The 19,379-nt window shown below is 49.1% G+C and overlaps 1 protein-coding gene across 3 annotated transcripts in view; it reads right to left on the bottom strand.

Annotated features, from left to right (window-relative positions):
- The window catches only part of NEDD1 (NEDD1 gamma-tubulin ring complex targeting factor), a 307,814-nt gene that overhangs the window by 186,403 nt on the left and 102,032 nt on the right, over positions 1-19,379 (bottom strand). For all 3 annotated transcript variants that reach the window (XM_085653831.1, XM_085653833.1, XM_085653832.1), the window contains exon 7: positions 13,103-13,304. In XM_085653831.1, coding sequence (XP_085509957.1) covers positions 13,103-13,304 — 202 coding nt within the window. The remainder of the gene's footprint in view (positions 1-13,102; positions 13,305-19,379) is intronic.

Below are 19,379 nucleotides of genomic sequence, written 5' to 3'. Positions count from 1 at the left end.
GTATAAGATATTCATCGGTACATGCAAGCTATTACATTTTTTTTAAAAACATGTAATGTTCCGAAAGACGCCCACAACAATGATACCACTGGAGTGAGATTTGAGGGGTTGGCAGGAGGGGAGTAGAAATCGGGGGACTTGGTGCTTTGGTCCGCCAAGAGGTGCCCCTGCACCAGTGCACTGTGGGTCCAAATCTATGTAAATGAGGTACAAGCTACTGGGATGCGGGGGTTTGAAGTCTGAAGGTCAGTCCTGCCGACCACCACAGCAGACAGAGGCCAGAAGCGACTGAGAAAGAGGAGACACACAGGTAAGGATGGAGGATACCATGACAGCTCATTGGGGAGGCTAGAGTATCGCACAGGGCGAATAATAGTTTTCTCTATGTCCCTGCGCCCCGTAGGACAGGGTTCAGGCAGCTCACAGTCACCGCTCACTCACCTCCTCACTTTCGGTTCTGTAGGCAGCGCCGGCTGCAGGAAAGCACAAGGGTACCCAACGACTGCCGTACAGTAGGCCGCGCCATCATGGCAACAAAAGAGAGACTGTCAAAAGCGTGTGAGCGGGAGACTATAGCCAGAGAAGAAAGACACCCGTAGACAAAGAAGAAAGACTACCATGTGAAGCAGGAGAGTACAGGCAGTTGGAGAGAGAAGCCACCAGAAGACGAGACCCATGTGAGCAAGCTAAATAGTTACTTTAAGGAGGCTACTACAGGAGAACACCTTAACAAATGAAACAGAAACTATAACATTTCAAATGGGAACCTTCAAAACACGACTTTGTCCGCAAGCCACCTGGACACAAGTAAAACAAGCATTGGCCGCGCGGCCGTGAAAGTAACGCGGCCGCGCGGCAATGAAAGCGTAAGGGATCGCAATCAGCGAGACACAAACTGAACGATGAAAGAATGTGCTCACAACTACCCAGAGACAAGCATTGGCGGCTGGAGTGGAGGCCAGCAGAGTGACGCGATCTGTGGTGGGGGAGGGAATTGCAAAGGCGGAGAGAAGCACGCAAGACTTAATGAACCTTAACAGAAACCCACATGGTGGCTGCGCGTGCACGCTTGCGTGAACGCAAGCTTGAGGCCAGCAAAAGCCTCTGTTAGCACTTTCAAAAGGCCACTCACTAAATTTCTTGCAGAGCAGCGCATGCGCTGGCTCAGCGAGACCTAAAAATAATAATACATACACGGTGCGGTACAACACAAACCTTTACCACACATATGCATTTACCACGCATGCCTTATGCACGCATGCCTTTACCACTAATTTTGTTATAGTAAAGGATTAAGTGTTTTAAGGGGTTAGTGTTTAGGGTTGGTTTTTAGGTTAGAGGTGAGTTTTAGGGTTAGTTTTAAGGGTTTTGGGCTACTTTTCAGGGATTAGGGTTGGAGTGGGCAGGGTATGAAATGTCGCAACGGGCATAATCACCCCAGAAATAAAAAATTGCCTCACTTGTGCAGCTGTTAGAGACATATTACGGCACCTCTGGAAAGTCTGTGATCCAGGTGGGAGATCTGTCATTGTGACATTCAGGAAACAGGCGGGAGATAGGTCATTGCGGCATCCAGGAAACACTAGGTAGAGGAAGCTGAAGAGCTGCTCTATTCCGCTTCTATTGGTCATACAACACCACGTGATTTACTTCACGCTGTATCCTCTCAACATCGTTTTCTGTGCTATCAGTCACTTTGAACAGAGTGAGTGCTTCATTTAAAAAAAAAAAAAGGGTTTGACAGGCGCAGACTTTCATTGTAAGTAGTTTACGGCTGACTACTTTGTGCAGCGCTGGTGCGGTTTACTCGGCCACGGTTTTCACGTGTGATGCCCACTGTCTGGAAACCAATTTTTATCAATGCTACCAGGAAATGCCTCCAGCTGCCCGACTTGGATTTGTGTGATAGAGACGCAAGGAAGGATTAGATTCCACATCTAAGACGCTACGCTGCTTGTGGGGCCCTTGAACTGCCAAATTCACCGGGACTGCGAGGACCTGGGAGCATTCCGCTCCGTTCATCCAGCTCACCTGTTCCTCTTCCCGCTGATCAGTCCGACGCCACGCCTCGCGGCCCCCGCTGCGCGGGTGCCGCTCGCAGGCTTCATCACTATCACTACTTAAAGGCTCGGCTGGCGCGCTGAAGGTTGGGTCTTCCTTTTGCTCTCTTTGCCAGGACTCTGCGCTGCTTGTGGGGCCCTTGAACTGCCAAACTCACCGGGACTGCGAGGACCTGGGAGCATTCCGCTCCGTTCATCCAGCTCACCTGTTCCTCTTCCCGCTGATCAGTCCGACGCCACGCCTCGCGGCCCCCGCTGCGCGGGTGCCGCTCGCAGGCTTCATCACTATCACTACTTAAAGGCTCGGCTGGCGCGCTGAAGGTTGGGTCTTCCTTTTGCTCTCTTTGCCCAGGACGCTACGCTGCTTGTGGGGCCCTTGAACTGCCAAATTCACCGGGACTGCGAGGACCTGGGAGCATTCCGCTCCGTTCATCCAGCTCACCTGTTCCTCTTCCCGCTGATCAGTCCGACGCCACGCCTCGCGGCCCCCGCTGCGCGGGTGCCGCTCGCAGGCTTCATCACTATCACTATTTAAAGGCTCGGCTGGCGCGCTGAAGGTTGGGTCTTCCTTTTGCTCTCTTTGCCAGGACGCTGCGCTGCTTGTGGGGCCCTTGAACTGCCAAACTCACTGGGACTGCGAGGACCTGGGAGCATTCCGCTCCGTTCATCCAGCTCACCTGTTCCTCTTCTGGCAGCCCCGCCCCCTTCACTACTTAGCTCAGTCCACGCGAATTCGCAGCGCGGATCGCAGCGCGGGCGAAGACCGGGCAAAGAGCGGGCCGTTTTAGGCCGTTAGAGGCCGGCAGAGACCGGACCGGGCCCCCTCTCCAACGTTGTCATCATCCCAAGGCACTTTTTTATACTCCATTAGCCTGTGGCTTTGACTGTCCCGCCCGCCATGGCCACTAGAGTATCCAGGAGTAAGGCTGCCCAACAGTGCTCTAGCACATTGGACAAATTCTTTCCTAAGACTAGTGCTGCGGCTAGCAAAGGCCGCACACCACCAGTCATTCTCCCTGAGGCAAGTGTGGAAAATGTGTCAGTATCAATGGTCCCCTCGGACTCTTCATCCATTGATATTAGTACTCCAACACCTTTTGATGCCACCCATCTATCTCTCATGGATAGTATTGACCAGACAATCGAGACAGTCCTCCAACAACTTAGGACCCCTTCCAATCTATTGAGGGATAGTGAGTCTCTGTGTCCCTCGGGGGTGGCGGAGTCCACTCCGCATATTAATTGTGCGGAAATGTCTGAAGTGCAGGATGAAGGGCAGGTTGCAGCGCCAACTGATCCCGTAGGCAGGAGAGTCTACCACCCTTTAAAAAGGAAAAGGTTAAGGAAACTAAGAGGGGTAAAAAGGGCCAAAGTAGATAAAATTAACCCAATATCAGATGCTAGCTCTGCCATTCCGGCTTCTCCCGTGGTTATCTCCCCAGGAATTGGCTGTGATCATTCAGATCCGCCATTAGTTAAAGTGGTACCTGGGTGTTCTGCCCCGTTTGTATTCGGAGGAAATCCTCCAAATGCAGCAGAGGCTCTGATTGGCTCTTTTAGGGATATCCTTAGGAGCATGTCGGAGCCTCTGTCTGCAAAATTGGATTCCATAGTTGATAGACTTAAGGCTTTAGAAGATGCACATAATAGGATCAGTCCTAGCAGGGGGTTGGGTCCAGGTGCACAGACGGCTCCCCTGGATTCTGCAGGGTTTGGACCGTCTACTGCTGGAACAAGCATACAGGTCCCGGTCGGGGCACAAGATAGTGCTACAAGTAGCCATGCTCCCCCTTTGCTCCCTTTACAACTGCCTAGGCCCCCTGTTCCGGCACCTAGAAGATCTAAACAACCAACACCATCCCTCCCAACGAGTGGGGGGCGAGCCAATAATGATTATATTGATCGCCCTATGAGTCCTAATAGTAGACGTAGGGCGGTTAATTTGCCCCCCGAGGCCGTGCCTTATACAGCGATTATGGTGGGAGTTCCTGAGCTCACTGGTGGCATCAGAGAGCCACAGGACTCACTTCGTAATAAAGTAATTAGCTGGCTGAATATTAACAGGCCCCTCCCTTCTAACATCAAAGGTGATGTGCTGATGGCCAGAAGGATCCCATGGATTGGAACTACCCCCAAAAATAGGGCAGGGGACTGTATCATAATTAGCTTCAAAAGCCCACTAGTTGCTCCGTACATTTGCAACTGGTTGGTAAGGCCGGATAAATCCAACATAGACGTAGTGTCCCTCTCGCATTTCTATCTAAATGTTTCCAATTTAGGAGTGGGGAGGGAACAGAGTTGGACTAGAGTGGGCTTTGCCGTAGACGGTTCACGGTACAGACCCAAGTATAATTCACTGCCTGTCCATGGTAATCTTGTCCTTCAGAATAGATTCTCTTGTCTGGACCTAGTAGATTGACCAATAAGGGGGGTCATTCCGCAACACCCGATAATTTCTGCCTATGGGTCTTCATTCAGGGGGGAAGGTACATCCGATCCCGTAAATAAAAAAAGGTCCCTGGCCCCTGCAAAAGACGGAGGGACCACATTGGGAAGCACTCAAGTGTTAGATGAGGATCCACCAAATACATTATCTGCTGCTGCAAAGCAATTGGTGGAGCACGCTGAATTACCCATTCGGCCGCCCATTACCATTGGCTTGGGTGACTTGGGTAATTCTGCACTTGATATCCCGTCTGCACTTAGTGAAGTTGGTCCCCAACTCCAAGGCCCAGGTTTGACCATTCTGTCCTGGAATGTAGCTGGCATCTCCAGGAAGGTGAATATCCCAGAGTGGGAAACTTTGGTTAGCAAAGGTGACATACTCCTCTTTCAAGAGACATGGGCCAGGGCGCCTCAGGTTAGGAGGGGATATGACATTTTTGAAATCCCGGCAAGATCGAATGGGAGAGGGAGACCCTCGGGAGGTTTGGCAATCTGGGTGGCGAGCCACATTGGGTGCCAGGTGGCTGGTATGGATACACTTTCACCGGACATACAGTGTGTGCTCCTCAGTTGGCCTGACAAAAGCACGTGGGCTATTGTTAATGTCTACTCTCGACCTGTCGCTGTGGGCAAAGAATCTCCCACGTTGGCTGATCTCTCATCTTTTCTGGGGCAATTGACAGGCAACTTGAAAATAGTAATGGGAGGAGATTTTAATTGCCACTTTGAACCCCTGGAGGGCCTAATGGAGGGTGCTTTTACTGCCAAGGATGACCATTGGGGAGTCCCTCCTTCTTCATCACCTCACCCCAAAGCTTGGTCTCCGTTGGCAGTACAACTTACTTCTCTCACCCTGAATTTTGCACTAAGGGCGTGTAATGGGCGCACCCCTTCTGACACTCCTTCGGTGTGCACCTTCAACAAAAAGGGCCATGAGTCAAGGCTGGACTACATTTTTATAGATATTTCCCTGTGGCCTAAAGTTTTAGATTTTAGAGTGATCCCGAGGACAGACAGTGACCATAATGCCCTTTCCTTGGAGATCCAGCACCCAGCCCCTACTTTAAGGACGCCAACTACCGATCTTGCAATCGATCAGGGAGACATATTACTCACCACAAGCAGGCGTCGAGTGAAATGGGGGAAGATAGTTGAGAAAGAAGAAGCTTTAACAAACCTCTATGGTATAGCACTCCCTAGGTTCCAGGAGGTGGACGCCCTCATAAACCAACCTAGACCCGCAGATTATAATGAGAGGCTATCTGGTATTCACCAGGCCCTAGTAAGGGACCTCGCAGATGTCTTCAACCCGGCCCTGCCCATTAGAAGGAAAAAGGCTCGTGCTCCGACTTGGTATACCTCCATTTGTAGGAAAACTAAGTCTGAGCTACTTTCTGCAATTAAAGATGGTAGTGATAAGGTGAAGATCGCTGCCCTTAGGAGGGAGTACAAGGCAGCACTGGCCAACGCAAGGGCAGAGTGGGATTGGAATCACTGGCATGACCTGTCTGGAGCCCTCAAATCTAAAGACTTTAGAAAATTTTGGGCTCTTGTAAACAATGGAACAGGGGATTTGTTGTCTGCAGTAGAACCCAATATTGCCCCCTCTGTCTGGGAGGCTCATTTTGGGTCTCTATATCAAGAATCCACTCTCTGGCCGGAGGGGATGATGGTAGAGTCCCCCTGCCTGCCAGATGTGGCCTTGGAATTTTCTTTGGGGGAGGTGAAGCTGGCACTGGAGGGCTTAGCGCTGGGGAAGGCACCGGGGCTGGACAAGTTACCCGGTGATCTGTTCAGATATCACCCTGACATTTGGGCCCCGTACTTTCTAGTCCTTTTTAATGCCATCTTGGGAGGTATGGCGATCCCTTTCTCCTGGTTAGGGGCTGAAATAGTTCCGATTTATAAGAAAGGGTCCCCCTTGAGTCCTGCAAATTATAGGCCTATCAGCCTGATAGATGTTCCCCAGAAGCTTTTTGCGCGCCTCATTCTGAACCACCTATTAGACTGGGTCGAGGAAAATGACATCTTGAGTCCCTTGCAGGCTGGCTTCAGGAGAAACACATCGACCATGGACCAGATCTTCCGCCTAGTTCTCCTCTACTGGAAGACGGTGAGGATCGAGGGCGGGAGATTGTACATGGTCTTCGTGGATCTGAGGTCAGCCTTTGACCTAGTCCCGCGCAGGAAACTCTGGGAGGTGTTGGAGAAGTTAGGTATTCCCCCCCAGCTACTTAACATCTTGGTCAGGCTGCATGAGAACAACTATGCGCAAGTTAGGTGTGGGAAGGATGGTAGACTCTCATCCAGGTTTCCTGTGTGCCGAGGTGTGAGGCAGGGTTGTGTCTTGGCACCGACCCTGTTTTGTTTATTCATCAATAATGTCATCTCACATCTGGAAAACGTCAAGGATAACGACGCCCCCTGTTTGGCAGGTAGGAGGGTTCCGGCAATCATGTTCGCCGATGATACCCTCCTCCTTTCAAAATCGCCAATGGGGATCCAGAGGATCCTGGATGGTTTTGGTCTCTTCTGCCACCAGCATGGGTTGGAGGTGAATACAGAGAAGACCAAGTTTATGATCTTTAACCCACCAACTAAAACTAGGCCTAATCCTACCCTGGGGACCGTTAGCCTCGAGAGGGTGTCCACCTTCACATATCTGGGGGTTATATTGCAGGAAAACTTGGCATGGGACCGACAGATAGTACGATCCAAGGCTAAACTATCCCAACTCTCGGGTGCAATCCTGAAAGTGGCTAACACTTCTTCCTTCAAGCCCATAAGCCCGGCCCTTGAAACCTATAAGACCCAGGCCAAGGCAGCGGCCATGTATGGCAGTGAGCTATGGGGACATAAAACGGTGAAGGGTCTATCAATAGTGGAAAATAGCTTTCTAAGGCGCCTTCTAGCCCTTCCAAGTGCCACGCCACTCCAGCCTTTGAGAATGGACATGGGTCTCCCCCCTATCGCAGAGGAGCTTGTGACAAAGCCAGTGAAGTTCTGGCACAGGCTCTGGTCTACGGACGAACTCCATCATTATAGGGAGGATCTTACCCATGTCATGAGCTTAAATTCTAGCGGTAAAATCCCCTGGCTCACCTTCGTGGAAAACGAACTGTCTGGCATTAATCTCCGCGTTCTGTGGGAGGACCCTGTACGAGGCTGCCGTGCAATTTCGCGCAAGGCTCTGGCACAAATCTATAAAGCCAGGTCCCTTGAACATTTGACGGCTGCTCAAAATAGTGGCACCTTAACCCTGCAATTTTTAGAATCCAAAAATTCTTATGTTTTCGAACCTTTTATGGATTTTATCTTTCCCATCCTGGCAAGGAAATTGTATGTTCAGTGGAGGTATAGCACACTACTTATTAATTCATACACTTCGAAGTGGTCAAATGGGGGCGATAAAATATGTCCCTGCTGTAACAACCATGTGGAAGATGACCCCCATATTTTGTTTGTGTGCCCTGCATACCAAAGGCCCAGAAAATATTGGATAGCGCCAATCTGTAAGAACCTGGGATTCAGAGAGTTTGCACAAGCATACAGGATTTTGAAAACTAGTACCCTGGGCCACATTGTGTTTGCTGTTTCCAAATTTCTTATGGCCATTTGGTTGATTAGAAGGAAAAAATTGTCTGAAGCTCCCTGAACTTTTTAAAGAATCTTTTAAATGTAATTTTAACTCATTCATTGCTGGGAGAGTCGTTTTTACTTAAATGTATTTTAATAATGTTTTATTGTCTGTAATGTTTTTATTGTGTCTTTTATGGTCTATATGACCGAAATAAAGAATTTTTGGATTGGATTGGATTGGAAACCAATTGTGCAGTTTGGATACTGTGTGATCCATGTAGGGATTTGCAAGTGCAATTATTTTTATTTGAACTTCAAACGAGTGCTGTGACACGTACACCAGAAAACAGCAGTTAGTTTCACATGGTTTCACACATGTGCTGATGCGCTAAACATAAGTTGCCAGTAAAGTTATTGATGACTTGTTTTATATAAGCGTGGTGATGCGCAAAACACACTATGCCAGAAAAACCAAATAAATGATTTAACACATGCAGTGACACTCACACAATAAACTGACAGCTGGTTTCACACGTACAGGGTTGCACACAACAGATTCTACCACCACAGTCATTCATGACTAGATCTCACACAATCGCCGGGATGCCAACACCAGAGATGAACAGTAAAGCACATTTGGTGTCTTCTCTGATGCACGTTGCAATGACATGCGTGTTAATGGGGTGCGTGGTAGTGGGTCATGCATGGTAATGTACGTGTTGTAAAGGCATGCGTGGTGAATGCATGCGTTGTTCCATCATACAACCCTCTGGAATGCAGGCATCATCCATCAGTCAGTGAAACAGTCATTCATATTTTGCTTCCACCCTCCGCAGCACCTAACATGTGGCAAAGAGTCAGCCAACATTACCCATTGGCTCCTTTCTCCTTAAGTGAGTCCACATAGCCTGTGATCATAGTTCAGAAACACCTAAAAACAGTTCCTTTGTCTCCCCTTTCAGAGCAGGTTCAAAGTGTGCTTTTTTTTAAATTATTCTTTATTTTAACATAAAATACTGGCAGCAACTAGATTGGAAGGCATACACAGAAAGGTCGCACGCAGAGGGTAACAGAGTGGGGGGGGGGTTAATAGCGGGGATCACCCTCTCTCTACGGCTTCAATGCCACAAACCTTGTTAGTTCTGAGAAGTGCATGGAACATATTCAACTCAATATTAACAAAGCATTTACAAAATATTACACTGTTCTCGCTCTCTTGTGCTACCGAATGCCCCGCCCATTTCCTGGAGAGCCTCTGCATTCATCAGGTGTCTTGTGAGGCAGCAGAGGCCTTGAATACCCCACTATCGGAGCAAGAGATCTAGCGTGCTATCCAGGCCTTGGCAAGTCTGAAGACACCGGGCACAGATGGACTACAGATCGAATTGTATGCTGCTTTCACTGTGGCCATATGTCGAAGCAAAGGCATAGAAACTTCCCCACCCCCGACCACAAAGTAAGCCCCTAGTTACTGTTATCCCTAAACCAGGGCACGACCAAATGCACCTTTATCCTACAAGCCCTTTCTACCCTGAACACGGATTATAAAAGATTTAGCAAAATATTGGCAGATAAGACTTCTTCACTTGATGCCAGACTTAATCCATGCTGAATAAAAAAGCGATTGAACTGCAACAGGGTACTTCCCTTAATATTAGGTGTTTCTACTAAATAAGCGAACGCGCATGGGTGGATTGGCCAGGCTCATCCTGCATGACCACTGACCGGAAGCAGGGATTTGATACACTAAAATGGGACTACCTAATGCAAGTCCTTAACGCCTTCGGATTTGGGACCCACATGCTCAACTGGATTTGGTTACTATATACGAATCCTACTGCTGGGGCGAAAACTGGGAGACACATATCACAAAGCTACACGGTGGGAAGGGGAACAAGACAGGGCTGCCCACTATCGCCATTACTATTCGCTCTAGTGATCGAACCACTGGCCATACAACTGCAGGATCAGGGACGAGAGTTGGGCATCCCGTGGGCAACTCGCATGCACGTTATATCATTATACACCGAATATATGCTTCTCTATATATCGGGGACATATTAACAAACCTCAGTACTATAGTGGACTCACTTGCAGAGTCTACTGGTGCCTTAGGTTTGCAGGTGAACCCCCAACAAATCTCAACAAGTCTCTGGTAACAATGGGAAACCACATCATCCCATGAGCACTGCACACATTGATATATTGGTATCCACATTTACCATTCTTATGAGGATCTATTAGAGGGAAACCTGAACAAACAATGAGGGCCTTGAGCTCCCAAGTGGCTTTAGGGACGTCTCTCCCATAGGCAGTCCTGGGACGAGTGGCGCTATCTAAGATGGTGGTGCTCCCTCACCTGCTCTACCACTTTGTAAGTCTTCCAGCACTTCTGCCTATTAACAGATCTAATATGGGGTGACTGGCGATATAGAATTAGTTACCAAAGCTGAGACTCCCTCCTGCCAAGGGAGGTGTGGGTGCCCCAGACTTCCGCAGATACAACTTCAGGGTCCAACTACAATTGGTAACATATTGTTTGGAAGGGTACCATCTAGCTGATGCCGGCATCACAGAGAGTCATTTTATGGCGGGTCAACTCCATGGGTTACTATTTACATGGAACTCCTAGGGACTTCCGCGTACTCCTGAAGATGGTAGTGATGGTTTTCCGGCACGGCCTCCAGTACACCCACTGGACACTGCTGTATGCCCCAGCACTCCTGCTGAGAGGCAGGTCCATAGGCAATGGGGCATTGCATGCAACAGTGTTAACAAGATGGGAGGAAGAAGGGAAAACCTGCTGGTTTTTAATACCCTGGTCGAGGAGAGAAACCTAAGCCCTGGCTAGTTCCTGCTGTACCATAAAATAATAGGTAGATGGGATGTGAACAGCAATGAACCTGGGACGCATGCAGTCCTGCAGGTTATGCCCAACATGGCAAATGGTTGTAGGCCGAGCACCTGGCTGTACACAGCCATCCGGGAACACGCAGGAGTACCCCTTCAGCCCCTTAGTGCCCAATTTGAGGATGCAGTACAAGAACCATTTAACAAATTGGAATGGAAGAACACCCTGGAAAATCCCTGCAAAGTCTTTAAAATGCACATTTCAGTCAAATATACTACATGGGGCGTATCTCACTCCTAGTAAGTTGCGTCATATCTTTGCCATGGTCTCATATGTTTTGGAAGTGTGATCGGTTAAACCAAAACTGGGGAACAATTACGCAGATACTAGTGGAAAGAACTGACCGACTGCGCCTCACTGCCCCAGAGGACTGCCTTATTGTTATGTACCCACAAATGAGCACCACCAAGGTCACCATAAAATTGATCAACTTTGCCCTAATATTGGCAAAAAGAGTCATACCCGATGTTGGCAGCCCTCTTGCCCCCCCCCCCCCCTCTTGCAATTGTGGAGGATTGACCTAAAGCACCTGTAACAGGAAAGGCCCTAAAACGCAACATGGACACACAATATTTTTGTCATGAAAAATGGCCCATTTATCTATAAGTGTAGCTGCACTTGGAGTCCAAGCTCTGCTGCCAGCCAGGAAAACATTCTAAACCCAGACATTTCTGAAATCTAGACACCCAGGGGAGTCCAGGGTGGTTTGGCTTCTATGGCTCCCACAAGGATATGTTACCCAAAATGAACTTTGGTTCAATCCACACATTTTCCTCACATTTCTGTGAGGTTAAGTTTTGGAATATGCAGGAATTCAGACAAGTCCCACCACGCAGCATTCCCATACATCTCCAGATAACAACAATACACTACTTGAGTGGCTGGGCCTTTAACCCTCAACAGAAATGGATAAAAACTGACCAAATGAAGTCAATGTGTGGTCAGTTAGAGCCATGGCCAGATGACTGGTTCTTTAAGCAAGAAAAAAAAAAGAATTCTATCCCTGGTGTGCTAGCAGACTTCGCACCAGCCACTTCCCAAATCATCCCAACCCAAAGCAGGGAGGGCAGAGAGACTTTTCAGATATTTATGAGGGGACTGGCAAGTAACCTTTGACAAGAGTAAGTCATTCTCGAGCTGTGTAAGACATGTGGTTTGCCTTCTTCCTTTTGGAATAATCAACAGCCCTCATGCTTTTTATTAAATTTGCCAGAAATGCCCAGTAGTCGTTGAAGTTGTGAGTGCCTCCTCAATGCAGAGAGAGAGTCCTGAGAAAGGCTCTGTGGAAATTCAGGTTGTGTAATTTTCTGAGGGAGCAAAAGCAAGAAACAGACATAAATCTGGGAACTTTAAAAAGAATGTGTAACTTACACCCAACTGTAGGTGTGCTTTTCATCTATCTATTATACTATTATGGCAAAGGAGTCCTGCAGGGTCAATGTTCAACAACAGAAAGGCCAGCATAGGAATCACAAGAGGATGATGACTGTGAATCTGCCTCATTGTGGGTTCCTTCATGGACCAGGAGGAAGTGAAACCGATGTTCTGGTCACCTTTCCTATGACAGCATTCATCGCATAGTTGTACAGCAACCATCATCATTTGAATGCTCAAATGGCAAACAGAATCAACATAGATAGCCTGCTTTAAAAGTATATGCTCAACATATAGCAATTATTTGACAGAACAACCAAACGCAGGGCAGACAAAAATGGAAGACAAAAGGAACAGACTAGAATCTAAGAAGACAATTTTCTGAGAAGAAAGAAAAATAGGTATTTAAAAAGACCGTAATTCAGGTTCAAATAAGGACTCACAAACTGTTGGCAAGGTCAATGTTTGGCAGAGCACTGATCACTTAACATCACAAAACATAAGGGGGCATTAACCTCCCTCTGTTCAGCTGATCAAAAGCATTATAGGAGTTTTCCACCTAAGCTGAGCTCATAAAACTCAATTGGGCAACGCACTGCTGAACATTGACGGTCTAGTAAGATGTATACTGAATTCCTCCTTAACAGTACAACTATATCTCAGAAGGTTCACAATTCTGTAAGAGATAAGATGTTATTTAAACTCCTGGTTAAATACAAGGTTAGGTTCTCACCTTCACATATACATTGTTGTGCTGAAACTGGATGCTCTGTACAGAGGTCTTGTGGGCGCCAACAGTTTTTACAGGTGATGTCAACATTCTCAAATCATACTGGTAAATCTTTCCTCGTGAAGATCCAACTGTCACACTGAGTCCATCTGGCAAAAAGTCGACAGCAGTCAGTGGCGACTCAGCAACTGCAGCTTTCACCACTCTTCACACCAAAAAATAAAATATATTTAGGGCATTATAAATACATGGATTCATAAGTCACAGCAACAAACATAATAGTTATCTAACGGAACAATGTACACTACAGTGGTTAACTTAAGTGTAATGTATAGCAAAAGTTGATTAAGGGCACCAATGTATTAGTAATTTGCGAAAAAGTTGTGTTTCAATATTACACATATAACAATTATCACTAATAACTAGATACATGAATATATGCTGTGCAAAAGGAATATGCTACTTCCCAGTATGCATCTGTTCTTGGCATGTAGAGCTGCAGATCTACACACTTGTGCATAGATCGCCATCTGGTGTTGGGCCCGGATGTTTGCAGTTTGTTTTTCCTCTTGGAAAGTCTTTGGAAGTCACGAGGTCGGTGACTCCTCCTTTGGATCGTATTGTGCATGGGCTTCGGCTCCATCCTCAGATTGTTTTTCGCCAGCAGGGAAAGATGGAGCGTAGTAGTAACAGTGAAGATGCCCATGTGTGTGCTATCTAAATAAGATAAACTGGGACAGATATAGGTAGCCGGGGAGGCGGGGGGGCATGTGTAGATCTGCAGCTCTACATTCCAAGAACAGATGCATACTGGTAAGTACCATATTCCGTTTGAGGTATATGAGCTGCAGATTACAAACTTGTGCATAGATTATATAGCAGTACCCACCGTTAGCGGCGACCACCCGTATCGGTTGCAGTGGTTTGAAATAACGTTTTGAGTACAGCCTGGCCCACACTAGCTTGTTGCTTAGTTTGCACATCTACACAATAGTGTTTGGTGAAAGTGTGCGGTGTTGACCATGTAGCTGATTTGCAGATATCATCTAATGGGATGTTCCCTAAGAAAGACATGGAAGCCCCTATTTTTCGTGTAGAATGGGCTTTCGGGGGAATGGATAGCGTTCGCTTTGCTTTATGGTAGCAGATTTAAATGCATTTTACAATCCACCTAGCTATCCCCGACTTTGAGATGGGGTTACCTTTGTAGATTGTTTTTTTTCCGCCATCGGGCTCGGATGTAATCTTCGCGCTCCGGTTCCGAACAGCTTCCAGTTCGACGGTCGACGCGCAATCCTCACCCCAAACCGCGGTATTGTTTCGATTGCGATCTCACCCACTCGACGCGCCTTCTCATCGGCACGGACTTTCAGTTCCAGTCACCGACAGCGGCCTTCGGGCCTCTCCATGCTTCGGTCCTGGCTAATGGAAAGGACCTCTTTTAAAAAGTGCCCTCGATGTGGGTCCAAATTTCCCCACACCGATCTCCACGAGGTATGCAATCTCTGCCTCTCCCCTGAACACGAGGCTCGAGACTGTCCGGCGTGTAAGTTCTTCCAGTCCAAAAAGACTATTCGGGACCAAAGAGCCAGAAGAACTATGGCGCACTCCTCGACGACGATTCCAGACGACATCTTCGGAAAAGGCATCGACGCTCCAGAGCGTTACACCAAAGAGGGCCTCGTCAGCGCTTCCAAGGCCGACGACTCAGATGTGGAGGACATCACCCTGGCGCAGAGGGTCGTGAGTACTGATCCCCCCCCCCCCCCCACACCCCTGCCGGCACCGTAAAAGGCTCCGGTCACACCTTCGCCTCTGGGCCTAGGCAAGACCAAGGACACTGCTTCCAACACCACACCTTCGGGCCCGGTGAAGAAGCCAAGCAAGCCTTCCGGCGGCTCAGGCTCGAGCCAGCCTATCCTCGGTGCCGATAAACACGCTTCGGCACTGAAAAAGAAGCTGACCTCCATATCAACACCAAGCCCCGCACCGAAGCACTCTGGGTCGAAACTCAGCTCTTCGGCACCGACACCACCTTCGGTGCCGACCAAAGCACACAAGGTCCGGAGGTTCCCATACCAGGTTCCAAACAACGAACCGGCACAGAAAAGCCTAAAAAGCCAACGGCCCCGACGCCTTCGGCGCCGACGGACAGACCAGCCTCACCGGACTTATTTACACCGGATCCTTTGCAAAAAACACTCACCAAGGATCCAAAAACTGGACATTTAACACTTTTTTCCAAAAAGACATTTGGAGAAGCCTGCTCCACCTCCGCCCCCAAAGAGGAAGGACTCTGCTACCTCTCCGTTCAGAATACCTTCCCCACCTCTTCCACCTCCTCCACCTCCACCCCCTCCGCCTTCTCCACCCCAAACTCATCGTTCTCCCACCCCTTCTCCACACGATGATGATCACGGGGACCCATATGATGACATAGGGGATGTCCCGCAGGACCTACCCACAGGGGACCCCACTCCTACAGGATCCCCAGACCCATGGGACGACTACAATATCCCTGATATCCCCAACGTCCCACAAGATGACCTTTACCCCTCCAGACCATCTCCACCAGAAGACTCATTGGGGTTCCACCATCTACTTCAAAGGGCGGCACACTATCACGGGGTAGACTTGCATACCGACCCCGTGGAGGAAGATTTCCTCCTCGACACATTCGACACCACACATAGGTCTACCTCCATACTACCTATGCTTAAAGGAGTGGTAAAGCATGCACCAGAAGTTTTTAAGGACCCAGTTAGGGCCAGGGTCATTAACCCGCGCATAGAAAAGAAATACAAAGCTGCCCCCACAGATCCCTCCTACATCAGAGGGCCAGCGCCACTAGATTCTCTAGTGGTGTCCACTGCACGCAAGGGCAAATTCCCAGGCGTCAGGCGAAGCACCACCACCTGACAGAGTCAAAGCTACTGGACGCATCAGGAAAGCGCATTGCGTCACAAGCAGCCAATATGTGGCGTATCGCCAATACTCAAGCGCTATTGGCCAGATATGACAGGGCACATTATGACGAGTTAGAAAACATAATGCACCACCTCCCTGAAAAATATAAAGCTAGGGCTAACAAACTAATTCAAGAGGGTAAGACTATCACTAACACCTCTATACACTGTGCCTTAGATGCAGCAGACACAGCTTCCAGGGCCATCAATACCAGCGTCCTCCTCCGTCGCAATGCTTGGCTAAGAATATCAGGGTTTAAACCGGAGGTACAAGCCTCCATCCTTAACCATCCCTTTGACCAGGAACATCTATTTGGCCCAAAGGTGGATGAGGCCCTAGAAAAAATGAAGTAGGATACGGATACGGCGAAGTCCATGAGAGCCTTACAGTCACACCCTACTAGACGCTCCTTTCGCCGCTCTTCCTTTCGAAGTACATCTAGAGGCTACTCCTCAGACACCGCGTCCACTTCATACAAATCCCCCACTCAGTCCACCTTCACAGAAGGGGTGGGAAAACGATGAGTTTGGGGTGGAGGTGGAGATGGTGGAGGAGGTGGAAGACGTGGGGAAGGTATTCTGAATGGAGAGGTAGCAGAGTCCTTCCTCTTTGGGGGCGGAGGTGGAGCAGGCTTCTCCAAATGTCTTTTTGGAAAAAAGTGTTAAATGTCCAGTTTTTGGATCCTTGGTGAGTGTTTTTTGCAAAGGATCCGGTGTAAATAAGTCCGGTGAGGCTGGTCTGTCTGTCGGCGCCGAAGGCGTCGGGGCCGTTGGCTTTTCTGTGCCGGTTCGTTGTTTGGAACCGGGTTTGGGAACCTCCGGACGCTTGGTCGGCGCAGAGATGGTTTTCGGCCTCGAAGTGTCGGTGCACTTGTGTGCTTTGGTCGGCACCGAAGGTGGTGTCGGTGCCGAAGAGCTGGGTTTCGACCCAGAGTGCTTCGGTGCGGGGCTCGGTGTCGATATGGAGGTCGGCTTCTTTTTCGGTGCCGAAGCGTGTTTATCGGCACCGAGGATAGGCTGGCTCGAGCCTGAGCCGCCGGAAGGCTTGCTTGGCTTCTTCACCGGGCCCGAAGGTGCGGTGTTGGAAGCAGTGTCCTTGGTCTTGCCTAGGCCCGGAGGCGAAGGTGTGACCGGAGCCTTTTACGGTGCCGGCAGGGGTGTGGGGGGGGGGGGGGGGGGGTAAATCAGTACTCACGACCCTCTGCGCCAGGGTGATGTCCTCCACATCTGAGTCGTCGGCCTCGGAAGCGCTGACGAGGCCCTCTTTGGTGTAACGCTCTGGAGCGTCGATGCCTTCTCCGAAGATGTCGTCCGGAATCGTCGTCGAGGAGTGCGCCATAGTTCTTCTGGCTCTTCGGTCCCGAATAGTCTTTTTGGACTGGAAGGACTTACACGCCGGACAGTCTCGAGCCTCGTGTTCAGGGGAGAGGCAGAGATTGCATACCTCGTGGAGATTGGTATGGGGAAATTTGGACCCACATCGAGGGCACTTTTTAAATGGAGTCCTTTCCATTAGCCAGGACCGAAGCTTGGAAAGGCCCGAAGGCCGCCGTCGACGACTGGAACTGAAAGTCCGTGCCGATGAGAAGGCGCGTCGAGTGGGTGAGATCGCAAGCGAAACAATACCGCGGTTTGGGGTGAGGATTGCGCGTCGACCGTCGAACTGGAAGCTGTTCGGAACCGGAGCGTGAAGATTACATCCGAACCCGATGGCGGAAAAAAAACAATCTGAGGATGGAGCCGAAGCCCATGCGCAATACGATCCAAAGGAGGAGTCACCGACCTCGTGACTTCCAAAGACTTTCCAAGAGGAAAAACAAACTGCAAACATCTGGGCCCAACACCAGATGGCGATCTATGCACAAGTGTGTAATCTGCAGCTCATATGCCTCGAACACAACATTTCGAACTATGAAGTAAAAGCCACTAATGCCACAAGTCTCATGGCTGAGCATAAAGTTAAATGGGTGATTAATCTGAGAAGAGTAGAGGAATTTCGAGAAGCAAATTTACATTTAGGCATAGCATGGTGCAACAAAGCAGCAGACGGGCGGAGGCAAAGAGAAGCTGTCTCCCACCTGCAGATATGAGACTTGGTCAGGTAAGAGAAATTTTATTTTGCAAAGACCAATTGCCAGTCTCACATGTGTGGTTGAGCTAAAGGTCAGTGGTTCTCTAAATATGGATTCAATGACTGCAACTTTGAGACCGGTCTTAAGACTTTTTATACAAATAGAAAAAGTGGGCTTGTGTCAGTGCAGTGGCCTGCAAGGGCGGTTCCTCCGCAATGGTGGAGGAGCATCGCCCCACTGGCTCACAGCCAACACGTGAAAAATAAAATGATGTTCTGTCATCGTTTTATTTTTTCATTTGCCGGCTCTGAGCCAGCGCATCTAGGGAGGGGCGGCCCGGCCATGGGAGGGGAGAGGAGTGGTATGTGCACCTCTAGCTGCGCAAGTGTGTTTGGCCGGCCATCTCAGGTCGGCCAAACACACATGCACACTTCGGTTTCTCCAACCCGGCTGTATTAAACAGCCGGGCTGGAGAAACAGCAGACTCCCTGTCCTGAGAGGAGCGTCTTTTCAGGCCACTCCAGCCATCCCTGCGCTGCTCTCATAGCATGACAGCAGCACAGGGACTGCACAGGGAGTCTTTCCCTGTGTCTGCTGTGACCAGGAAGAACATGGAGGCTGGACGCGGGAGGCAGCTTAAGGTAAGTTCCTTTTTAAAAACAAATTATTATTAATCCACCCACGCTCCCCCTCTCACGCTCCCTGCACCCACCTCACCACCCTTTGTTGGCCCAGACCACCAGGATTGTGATCAGACTAGCCAGTGGGAGTTGCTGTAGCTATATCCGTTAGCCTCCATTGGATCTTGCCTTCTGAATGATTTTATTTTTAAAATAGCCTTAACATTCACGCCAACAGAAAAAAAGAAAAATCTCGCAGCAGGGCAAAAGGAAGGGTATCTTTAGTAATCTAACTGAGAGGGCGTGGGGAATCCTTTCTGAATAGGTGCAGTGTTGGGACTTCGGCTGATGCGATGGGGGAGTTCGTTCCAGGTCTGGGCCGCGATGTAGGAGAAGGATCTGGCACCCACTCTGGCCCTGAGGATGCAGGAGATCGTGACTAGAGCTAGGTCTGTAGAGCGGAGGTTTCTCTAGGGGGCATGGCAGGAGATTCTTTTGTTGAGATATTGGGATCTGGTGTAATGGAAGGGTTTGTAGGCGTGAGTGAGCAGTTTGAAGATTATTATTTTTTCGACAGGGAGCCAGTGGAGGTCGCAAAGTTGTTGGGTGATGTGGTCATGTC

The sequence above is a fragment of the Triturus cristatus genome, chromosome 4_1 (assembly GCF_964204655.1).
Source record: "Triturus cristatus chromosome 4_1, aTriCri1.1, whole genome shotgun sequence".
In the NCBI taxonomy this organism is placed as follows: domain Eukaryota; kingdom Metazoa; phylum Chordata; class Amphibia; order Caudata; family Salamandridae; genus Triturus; species Triturus cristatus.
This window is presented reverse-complemented; position numbering and strand designations above follow the sequence as displayed.